Source organism: Colobus angolensis, unplaced genomic scaffold (assembly GCF_000951035.1).
Source record: "Colobus angolensis palliatus isolate OR3802 unplaced genomic scaffold, Cang.pa_1.0 Scaffold167, whole genome shotgun sequence".
Classification (NCBI taxonomy): domain Eukaryota; kingdom Metazoa; phylum Chordata; class Mammalia; order Primates; family Cercopithecidae; genus Colobus; species Colobus angolensis.
Window position 1 is genome coordinate 1,379,391 of NW_012114788.1, and position 11,558 is coordinate 1,390,948.

General features: G+C 53.6%; 1 protein-coding gene across 4 annotated transcripts in view; it reads left to right on the forward strand.

The window, feature by feature from the left end:
- The window catches only part of RHBDL3 (rhomboid, veinlet-like 3 (Drosophila)), a 59,324-nt gene that overhangs the window by 11,550 nt on the left and 36,216 nt on the right, over positions 1 to 11,558 (forward strand). Inside the window, exons 2-3 of one of the 4 annotated variants that reach the window (XM_011937650.1) lie at positions 9,176 to 9,310; positions 9,729 to 9,953. In XM_011937650.1, the coding sequence (XP_011793040.1) occupies positions 9,729 to 9,953 (225 nt within the window). In that variant the 5' untranslated portion in view covers positions 9,176 to 9,310. Of the gene's footprint in view, positions 1 to 5,079; positions 5,766 to 9,175; positions 9,311 to 9,728; positions 9,954 to 11,558 lie in introns of those variants that run through there. The other 3 variants (XM_011937648.1, XM_011937651.1, XM_011937649.1) reach the window with 3 other exon arrangements.

Consider the following 11,558-nt stretch of genomic DNA (forward strand, 5'->3'; position numbering starts at 1 on the left):
CCTGACCTCGTGATCCGCCCGTCTCGGCCTCCCAAAGTGCTGGGATTACAGGCTTGAGCCACCGCGCCTGGCATCTGTACCGTGATTTCTGATTCCCTGACCTGCTGTCCCTCTCCCCAGTGTTGCCAGGCCCCTCCAACAGCACAGACCCAAATGACCCCAGCCCTTCCTCACTCCCGTGTGGAATTGCCTGCTCCGATCCCGAATGTCCCGTAGCCCCTTGACTGTGCAAAGACTCTGAATAGAAGATTGGCTGCCCTCGTGGGCTGCATGGGTTGTGGATTTCTCATTTTCTATCCCCCATTTTCATATGGCATGCTTTATGTGCATGGGGTGGCTGGCCCTTACATCTCCCTGAGAAGAGTTTCTGCTTGGTTGTTGGAGAAACTGAGGTAGAGTGGTCGAATGAACTACCCAAGGTGGCACAACAGCTGTGAGTGGAGCCTCCTGGAACTCTCTTCCTCCCCTTGCCCCAGAGTGGGGAAGGAGCCCCAGATGGCAACAATACAAAGAGAGAATCTGGTGGGTCAGCTCCCCCACCTAGGTGGACTGAGCGCCCCAGGAAGGAGTCCAGCATCGAGGATAGGAGATGGCAGACCGTATGGGAGGCCTCAGGCTGGAGCGAGCTGTGACCTGGAGGATTAGGGTCGGACGCTGAGTGCTGGCGTGATTAAAGGCCGAGGCAGGTGGGCGGGCCAGCTCCTCGGTGCATCTGTGTCCTCCGCTCAGGCTGAATGTGGACTTGGCTGCCCCTCCCTCCACGGCGCTGACCCCTATTCAGGAGGCAGCTTCCAGGATGCTCCCAGGCTCCTGGCTCTCTGCTGGGCCCTTAAGGCGGCCCATTCGCAGCCCACATTCTAATGGCTGCCCCGACCAGCCCCAGAGCAGCCCTGGTCAGGCCGCCTCAATCCCACCCAGCCCAGACCCCATCAGGAGCACCTCACTACCAAAGTGGGTGAAGCCGGGGCACGGTGCCTGGGGGAGGGGAGCTTCAGGACCAGCGGCACGGTATTAACAAGGAAACTGCATTAAAAGAGCTTGTTTTCCCAAAAGCTCCAAACCACAGTTTGGATCTGCCTAATGACCGCATCCCCCTTAAGCAGGCTGTGAAGGAGGCGAAGGGTAGGATTTGTGCCCAGAGAGGGCCAGCCACACCTCCATCACAGCGGGATGCTCCCAGCTTTGCCGCAAGGGAAGCTGGTCTGGCCTTCAAGCCCAGGCCCTGTTGAGCTGCTGCCCTGCGAGAGGAAGGTAGCCCACTTTGTAGATGAGGTAGTTGTGGCTCAGGAGTTTACTGCAAATTACACAAACCCTGGTTAGTGGTGGACACAAGCATGAGGTTTGCCTTGTTCCTTGCTACCCCTGAGTGAGGGGTGCAGCCTCTGTTAGAAGCTCCCAGCTTCCTTCTGGGGCAATGGGATGCACCTCTCTCCTGCTTTCTGGGCACTCATGCTCTCCCTGGCTCTTTCTGTCTGTCTCTTTCTCCCTTTGCCTCCCTTTCTCTCTCCCCCATGCCCCACACGCATTGTCAGCACCTGCCCTTGCTCTCATCTTCCTGGGGGTGGGGGTCGAAAGGTGTTCTGTGCATTCACAGAGCCCAGGCAGCTGGCCCATTGCTGCCTCTCCCTCCCCCTCCCCCAGCCGTCTTCCGGGCATCCCCGAGGCCTCATTATTAGGGTAGCGGTGACCCCCCCATTGTCTGGCCTGTCTGGCCCTGCCATGAAAGGTAGAGTTTTGGCAGAGAACCGAGGCTCGGCCTGATTCCAGCTTGTTCTCTGCTGTCTGGATCCTGTTAACTATGCTCGGGGCCGGGCAGGCAGGCCCTGGTTGGGGGTGGGGGCTTGAGGAGCCACAGGGCAGCCATGTCACTAGGACAACAGCAGGGAGCCCTGGAGGGGGAAGTTGAGGGAGAGAGCAGGTGGTTCTTTGTCTGGAGCCTGATCCCAGCACCCCCACCGCACCCCCACCCCATGGCCCTCCCCAGCCTGGGAGGCAGCCCCTAGAGGGGGATTGGTGCCTGCTCCCAGGGCACGCAAAGCCTCTGGGCTCCCTCCCCCAGGCCGAGGCAGGAGAGACTGCACAAGCTGTGCTGAAGACCGGTGGCCCCCTTGCACCCCCCACTGGGGGATTCCCAGGACTCCACCTGCTCCTTCTCAGCCCGCACACCCCCCCCCCATCTGCCCACCCAGCACAGGAGGGCCAGGCTAGTGAAACCCTGTGATGGAGCAGGGGTTGGCATAGGTGGCTTGTAGAAATGGGAGGGGTCCCAGGGACCAAGGAAAAACAGACCCTCTCTGGCTGCGGTTGCCACGTTCCCTCTCCAGGCTCCATTTTCTTAGCTGAGCAATGAAGGAGGTTGGAGCTGTTGCTGTCTAGGGCTCTTTCCTGATTTAAAAATCTCTGCCTATGGGGCTGGGCGCGGTGGCTCACGCCTGTAATCCCAGCACATTGGGAGGCTGAGGTGGGTGGATCACGAGGTCAGGAGTTCAAGACCAGCCTGGCCAAGATGGTGAAACTGCGTCTCTACTAAAAATACAAAAATTAGCCGGGTGTGGTGGCGGGTGCCTGTAGTCCCAGCTACTCAGGAGGCTGAGGCAGAGAATTGCTTGAACCTGGAAGGCAGAGGTTGCAGTGAGCCAAGATCGTGCCACTGCATTCCAGTCTGGGTGACAGAGCAAGACTCCATCTCAAAAAAAAAAGAAAAAAGAATGTCTCTGCCTGCTGTAGGGCTGTGAGACTCCTGGAGCCCCTTCCTCTCCTGGGCCCCCGCACTCACCTCTTTGGTACTTAAATTTTGTTCCTGGGCATCAGAGCAGTCCCTGGAGCTGGAGGTCAGAGGCACCTGGCCATGGCTTAGAGGAATCGTGCTTGGCTGCCTGAAGGTGGAATCCAGGCTCTGCCGCTTGCTGGGCAAATCACTTCACGTCTCTGTGATAACTTTTCTGTGCCTCTGTTTCCTCATCTGTAATACGGGAACATGGATAGGATCTGCGACATAAGGTTGTGTAGGTGTCAAAGACATTATATGCATAAGGTGCTTAGAACAGTACTTGGCTCAATTAAAACAGTCAGCAAATATTAGGTGTTTTTATTCTTCAAGATCTTTACTGAGCAACCAGTAGGTGAGTTTCCTGAAATACTTGATGTTGTGAACCAAACAGATGTCATTTGTGAAACCTGGCATTTTGGCTTGAAGGTGGGAAATACAGATTTTAAAATATGCCTCAGGACCAGGCGTGGTAGCTCATGCCTGTAATCCCAGTACTTTGGGAGGCTGAGGCAGGAGAATCGCTTAAGCCCAGGAGTTCGAGACCAGCCTGAGCGACATAGTGAGAGCCCATCGCTACAAAAAATTTAAATATTAGTTGGTTGTGGTGGCACACAACTGTGGTCCCAACTACTTGAGAGACTGAGGTGGGAGGATTGCTTGAGCCCGGGAGGTTGAGGCTTCGGTGAGCTAGGATGGCTCCGCTTCACCCCAGCCTGGGTGACAAAGCGAGATCCTGTCCAAAACAAAACAAAAAACAGTAGACCTCATTGGAGATGTCCTTTCTTGTTGAATTCGGTGGAGAATTGAAATAGCCCATGACTGGGATTCCAGACTGTTGCTCTTTGATTGTCTCAGAAGTGCTACACACGGAATCCACTTTCCTGAAATAGCCTTCATTGACCATCTAGAAAACGCGGAAACGTGGGTTTGGTATTCCGGACTCCCTCATCATGCACACACATACACCCTCAATGTCTGTTTGCCTTTTAAACAACTCATAGCTGCATCTCCAGGATGCACCTTGTGAACAGGAAAACTGGCGCCCAGGAGATGCTTGGTGTTAAAAATGTTGCCGTGGGCATTGGGTGGGTTCTGTGAGGGAAGGGACAGAAATGATAAGGTCTTCTCTGGGAGAGGTGACTAAGATTCTGCCTCTTCTTCTTCTTTTTTTTTTTTTTTAAGATGGAGTCTCGCTCTGTCACCCAGGCTGGAGTGCAGTGGCGTGATCTTGGCTCACTACAAGCTCCACCTCCCGGGTTCATGCCATTCTCCGGCCTCAGCCTCCCGAGTAGCTGGGACTACAGGCGCCTGCCACCACGCCCAGCTAATTTTTTGTATTTTTAGTAGAGATGGGGTTTCACCATGTTAGCCAGGATGGTCTCAATCTCCTGACCTCGTGATCCGCCTGCCTCGGCCTCCCAAGGTGCTGGGATTACAGGCATGAGCTACCGCACCTGGCCTGATCCTGCCTTTTCTAACTGATTTTCTTTTCTTTTTTTTTTTTTTTTTTTTGAGGCGGAGTCTCGCTCTGCCGCCCGGGCTGGAGTGCAGTGGCCAGATCTCAGCTCACTGCAAGCTCCGCCTCCCAGGTTCCCGCCATTCTCCTGCCTCAGCCTCCCGAGTAGCTGGGACTACAGGCGCCCGCCACCTCGCCCGGCTAGTTTTTTGTATTTTTTTTTTTTTTTTTTTATTTTTTTTTTTTTTTTTGTAGAGACAAGGTTTCACTGTGTTCGCCAGGATGGTCTCGATCTCCTGACCTCGTGATCCGCCCGTCTCGGCCTCCCAAAGTGCTGGGATTACAGGCTTGAGCCACCGCGCCCGGCCTTTCTAACTGATTTTCATGGAAAATCAGTGCCTGTCTGTTCATCTGAACACCCACTATTTATTCATCCAACAAGTCTCGGTTGAGTGCTGATAATGCCAGGCTCTGTGCTAAGCCTCCGGGATAAGTTGTGATACCCATCTGCGAGGCATGCAGTCCAAGGAGGAGGCAAAAGCAGACAGACACCAGTGTGGGCTGGAGGCCCAGAGGTCTGGACAGAGCGGAGGGCGCAGTGAGAAGAGGCCATGCCTGAGGGGAGCCTTCCAAGAGAAGGGCACATCTGAGTAGTCAGGAAGGGTGAGTCGGAGTCTTCCAGGGAGACGAAGGAAGAAAGGGAATCCCAGGCAGATTCATGTGCAAAGCTGCAAACGATGAAAGAGCATGGTGTAAAACACATGCACACTCATGTGCATGCACAAACACCCCGCAAAACAAAAACCACAGAGCAGAGTGTGTCCGGGGAGCCCCACCAATCCTCCCTGCCTGGGTGTGTGGGAGGGGCTGTGGGAGGGTGGCCTGGGGCAGAAGGACTTGCAAGGTCGTGCTTCTTGCTCCCCAGGGCCCTCTGGCATCCCCCCTGGAGTACCTCTGGCCCAGTCCCCTTTCCCTCTGCCAGTCGCAGCTGAAACGTCCTTCTCCTGCTGTCCTCTCCCCTGTCCCAGGCCCCAGAAGTTTCTCATCTTCCTCCACCCATTGCCTTTTCATTTGTACTTCCCTCTTCATGGTGAGAGGAGGCAGTTTAACCTCTTTGAGCCTCAGTTTCCTTATCCACATGAGATGGCTGGATTGGGTGATCCTGAAGGTCTGCAGGTCCTCTAGGACTTTAAGTGATTGTCATTCCTATTTAGATGTTTCCCAGGGAGATCCTTAGAAACCTCCCAGACACTGACTGAGACTTTTTGCCAGGGGCTGGGGATTAAAGCCAGTGAATAGTAGTGGAGATCGGGGCACCCACATCAGTGTGAAGAGGAGGTGGTGCCCTTCTGACCCCGCTGCTGTCTGCTTTTCCCTCAGTTTGACCCTGGGAACACAGGCTATATCAGCACAGGCAAGTTCCGGAGTCTTCTGGAGAGCCACAGCTCCAAGCTGGACCCTCACAAAAGGGAGGTACTCCTGGCCCTTGCCGACAGCCACGCGGATGGGCAGATCTGCTACCATGATTTTATCAGCCTAGTGAGTGCTCTGGGGCCCTGGGTGCTGGGAGGGACCTGTTTGAGGGTTGTGGCTTCCACACATTTAAAGGATTTAGGCAATTCAAAGGATCTGCTGGCCTGCAGCATTGAAAAAGTCCAGGCTTCTGCAGGTGAAAGTATGCCACCAAGGACTCCTCTTCTCTTTGTCTCTAGGCTCTGCCCTCTGCCTTGTCAGCCCATCCTCAAGGCAATTTCAGACCCTCCCATTGTGGCAGCAGCTGTTCCAGCCCTCATACCCTCAGGCTGCACCTTGCAGGAGGAGGAAGAGAGAGAGAAGAGGAGGGGAGGGGAGAGAGAGGAGAGAGAGAGAGATCCTTCTTGGGGTAGCTCTTGCACAAGGCCTGGTATGTTCTCCCTCCCATTGGCCTAGATTGGGTCAGTGGGATGGGTAGATTGAGTTAAACCAATCATTGCCCCACCCCTGGAGCTTCGAGTGGGGTCCGTTCCATCAAAATGAAGGACTGGGAGTAGGTAGGGTATTAGTGGCAGGAGAAGGGGCTGGGGAGTGGGTGCCAGGAGCATCAGTGCAGCACGTGATAGAGCCAGAGCTCAGCAGATCTGCTCAGCAGATGCCCTGGGCTGCCAAAGAGGCTGGAGAAGAGAGGCCCATGAATCCTGCCCAGCGGCCTGTATCTCAGAGCAGAGACTTCCCCTCACTGAGGGTTAATGCTGTGCTGTTTCAGGGGCTGCTGTGGACTGGGGTTCAGTGGGGTTAAGCAGGCAGTATTTTACCCACCATGGGATGCAGGTGACATCAGTAAAAAAGTGGCATGAACAAGCAGGTTGAAAATAAGACCCAAAGTTTTTGCTGGGTTTCTCTATTGGTGAGATGGAGCTGATCACCTCTCTTCCTGTCACCCATGGAGGGAGCGAGAGTGAAATAACTTGTGTGAAGTGCCCCAGGCTCCTAGAATTCAAAGGCACCAGTGATGGGGGAGCTGCCACCACTGGAGCCTGTCATTGTGCCACATGAGTGCTCTGATGTGAACGCCCAGGAAGAGGAGATGTTTCAACAAACTCTTGGCTGAGGGCCAGCCTTGGTCCAAGGGTTGGCGTGATTGCAGGGAGCTGCTGTGGGGCATTTAGGAGTGGAGGAATCGACTGCTGTTCAGAGTGGACCCAGATAGCAGACTTTGTGGAGGGCAAGGGACAGGGCTGAGCTGAGCAGGGGAGGGGGCAGTCAGGATTCACAGGATAGGCCGTGGGGGTGAGTCCTGTGACTTGGAACCCGGCAGTGCAACCAAAGCCCAAGCCAAAGGTTTGAGCCTGCCCAGGCTCGTCCACAGCCCCAGCCCTAGCACCTGTGTGTTTGTTGCAAGGTACCCTGCTTGGTCAGAGGGCAGAGTCGGGCACGCGGGGCCAGGAGTGGCTTCTCTCCAGCCGGGGGTCAATGGAGCCTCTGTGTCAGCTCAAGACAGCCAGTTACTTGTTACTGCTGGGATTTCTGGGATTTCTCTGTTCAAATTCTGCACTGGATCTGTATGAGCAGGGCTGCCCTGGAGAGCAGACAAAGAAGGGACTCACCAGAGGGGAAGCTCTGAGTAGAGCAGGAAGCTGAGGACCTGGAGTCTAGCAAACCCAGGTCCTGGTCTAGCTCTGCCTTTGCCACTCACTGGGAAAGAGCCTCTGAGCCTGGCTTTTCAAATGAAGCCAAAGGATCCCCTCTTTAGGGCTGCTGCAAGGATCAAATAAAAGTATTTGAATGTTTTTGATGTCTCTTAATGTTCTTCCACCAGGTAAACTCCTCTGCATCCTTTGTGAGCCTTTACCTGCCCAATCCAGGCAGAGTGAGTCAACCTTTCTCAGAGCCCCCACAGTGCCTTGCCCAGGCCTCTCTAGTAGTACAGACCGCCATACTGCATTACAGCTGAGCAGCCTGGGTAGTCATGTGTGAGTGTGCAGGTTGTATACTGTACAAGGGTGCCTAGCTGAGAGATGATGGAGACTGAAATCTGGCCTGGACTTTGCCCCCCAAGGCTTGGCATGGGTGCACCCATCCAGAAGAAAAGCCTCCTTTATCTAATTGGCACAACAGGTCCGTATGGGCTAGCTTGGACTGTGGAGTCGGGCACATCTGGATTTGAGTCCTGACTCTGTGGTTTATTAAGTATGAGTACCTGGGGAAACTACTCACCCTCTCCAAGCTTCAGTACTCATATTTGTAATGTCAAAATAGTACACGGGGCGCCAAATAACTGCGATGGCACCCTCTTTTGCTGTTTTCACACTTCTGTCTCCCCTTGTAAGCTCCATGAGGCCTGAGCCTATGGTCACGACTGTGCCCAGCACAGCACTGGGCACGTGAGGGACACAGGTGGATGGTGAGTGTGTACTCCTGCTAAGCCAGCTCCCACCATGGGTCTTCAGGGCCCCTGGGCCGTGTGTGTGTGTGAGTGTGTGTGTGTGTGTGTGTGCTGTGCATATGCCCCTGTGCAGGTGCATCCTCAGGGACTGGGAAAGAGACAGGTAAGAGTGGCCACAAAATAATCTGACAACATGATCCTGTCTTGGGCTCGCAATGTGTATGAGGACCCTAACCCTGGCCTACATTTACAGAGCTCCTGGGCCATTGAGAAGAGCTGGATCTAAGTTTTGTATGCATGGAGAGGATGGAGATAGAGAATGGTTAGAAAAGGTTCATCTGGGACGGCCTGCTGGAGGGGGCAAACTTGAAGCTAAATTTTGACTGTGAGACACAGCAGAGCTCAGGAATGTGAGGTGGGGGGACCCTACAGATGGAAGTCCACACCGCCTGGCCTGGTCTGAACCTAGATCCTCGCCAGCCACCTGCCCTCTGACAAGGCCTACAACCTCTGTGCTATGGTCTGGCCTGGTTCACCTCACCAGCCCACAGGGCTCCTGCCTTCGGGTTTATCCTGATGTCTGCTGCTGGGCCCAGAGTCCCAGGAATATATTGATAATCCCCACACCAGTAAACATGGGGACAGCTGAAGTGTGGGGTTGGGAGAGCCATACCTCTAGAATTTCTCCCCATGAGAAGGGTCTAGAGTTGGCCATGGAAGGCAGGTGGGAGGTAATGGAGGCCTCGGGAGGCCAGGAGTCAGCAAGGCCACCTGTGGTCTTGGAGTCAGGCTGACCACTGGGTGAGGCTGCCAGAGCTCTACCCAGTATGTGTCAGGGAAGCTTCAGGCCGCTGAGGATACAGCCGGTCTCCAGGCGGAGCTCTGCAGCCAGTCCTTGGGCTTGCTAGGCATTGCGGGTCTTGTGAAGGCCCTCAGGAGTGGTGACCTTCCCCAGGCACAGCTTGGGTTTTCACTCTGGGAGCCTCTCTGCAAACCAAGGGCTGCCTGCCTCTTCCCAAGCTAGTGTGTCTGAGGGTGCTACCTCCTGCTCATCCTTTGATTCTCACTCAGACTTCACCTCCTCCAGGAAGCCTTCCTTGACCTCTGACCTCCCTTGGGAATGGATTGGGCTCCCTCTTGTGTGCTCCCACAGCAGCCATCTGAACTGTGATTGCTGGTTACTAATCTGTGCTGAGCACCACCGTATCCCTCCCTGTGCCTGGTAATGAGCCTGACACTTAGGAGTTGCTCAGTAAATTGTGATGCACGGATGATGAATGAGTGGATGACGGAAGGTATAGTGAACACAAATACGGGCTCTGGAGGCTTATTGGGTGTGAACTTGATGGATTCCTAAAGCTCTCTGTGTCTCAGTTTCCCAATCCAGTAGAATGGGGATGTTAATAGTCCTTATCTAACGGAAAGACTGGTGATCATCAAATGAACCAAAAGACATGAAGGGCTAAGAATAACCCCGACACCTAACAAGACCTTGGTGAATGTTGCTTCTTCTTAACTATTATAGGAGAAAGGGAAATGCGGGATCAGGCCTGGTGCAAGGAACATGCTGGCTGGGAAGTGGGTGGGGGGCTCCACTGGGCCCCAGCTCTGACCCTCTCCCAATTCCACTTCCTGCACAGATGAGCAACAAGCGTTCCAACAGCTTCCGCCAAGCCATCCTGCAGGGCAACCGCAGGCTAAGCAGCAAGGCCCTGCTGGAAGAGAAGGGGCTGAGCCTGTCACAACGACTCATCCGCCACGTGGCCTATGAGACCCTGCCCCGGGAAATTGACCGCAAGTGGTACTATGATAGCTACACCTGCTGCCCCCCACCCTGGTTCATGATCACAGTCACGCTGCTGGAGGCAAGAACAAGGGTGGGGAGGGGGTTGCTCTGCCTTGGGGAGTGGTGGGTATGGGGAGAGGAGCCAAGAGGATGACACAGATCATGAGGGAAGAGGGACATTTCTTTTCCATTGAAGGGCGATGGTTGAGGATCAAATAATAGTTGTATTGCAAGTCAGACTCTGTTGCAGTGGATACCAGTGTTGTAACCCTGGACTGCAAAGATATTCTAAAGATTATTACTTCCAACAATATTGACTGCAGCCAAATCCCCATAGGACCACTGCCCCCCACCCACCCCAAAACAACAGCAACAAAAACGATGTCATAAGTTCATTGACTTGGGAGATCTAGCCAGGCTAACTCATTAAAGCCAGTTTATTTAGTTCCTCCCCAGGTGGGTAATGTGGACCAGTCATTTGCTCCATTTTCCCGCCTGAAAATCAGAAATAACCAGACCTGCACTCCCTCTCCCAGGACACCTTTATTATGGTGAGAGAATGGCTACGGTGCTTTCTGAACACAAAAGCATCATACAAACACATCTGGGAGGGAGTGTGAACAGGTAAATATGGGCTTAACATTTTTTTTTTTTTTTTTGAGACAGAGTCTCGCTCTGTCGCCCAGGCTGGAGTGCAGTGGCCGGATCTCAGCTCACTGCAAGCTCTGCCTCCCGGATTTACGCCATTCTCCTGCCTCAGCCTCCGGAGTAGCTGGGACTACAGGCGCCAGCCACCTCGCCCGGCTAGCTTTTTGTATTTTTTAGTAGAGACGGGGTTTCACCGTGTTAGCCAGGATGGTCTCGAACTCCTGACCTCGTGATCCGCCCGTCTCGGCCTCCCAAAGTGCTGGGATTACAGGCTTGAGCCACCGCGCCCGGCCTGGGCTTAACATTTTTAAAGAACATTCTCCCCTTAGGGAATCCTCTGTGCCTATTGTTATGCTAAATTCTATTGCTTATGCAACAGAATCCAAAGGTACCCCTTGCTGTGTTGGTGCCCATGTGTGATAAAACTCAATTCTTTTGGCTTCTCCGCTCAAGAACCTGTGCAGCCCACCCCAGCTCCAGCTCCTGAACGGATGCTTGGCTTCACTCTGGGATTTGATGATCTCCGCTGTTTCTCTTCCAAAGCCACGGGCCTAATTACCGCCTCTGCATATGTTCTTGTAAAGTTCCTGCCTAATCAAACGGCAGGATCGTTAAGCTTCACGGCATCGTTCTTCTTTTTTTCTAAGTCAGAATATCTGGTCTGCAGGCCAGCATTTCCCTGTTTGTTGTTATGGCTTCATCCAAGTACATGTTGAAGTTGCGATTTTTCTGAGATATTCTTGGACTTGTTCTTCAAGTGCTTACTGTGTTGGTCTATTTATTAACTTCTATTTGAGGCCCAATAATAACAAGATGCCTTGGAAGCAGGATTTGCTGCCAGGCCACCCTCATGGTGTTAGGTGGACAGAACAGCTCCTCAGAGAGCCCAGGAGAATACAGCTACCAGGGGACTAAGCCATTCCCAGGCTGAGCGCAGAAGGTTTTAACCCGACACTAATTATAGCTTCCTTCTCTAAGTGTGTGCCGGGCAGGGGGCTGGCTCTTTGTGTATAGTTTATCACTTTTTTTTTTTTTT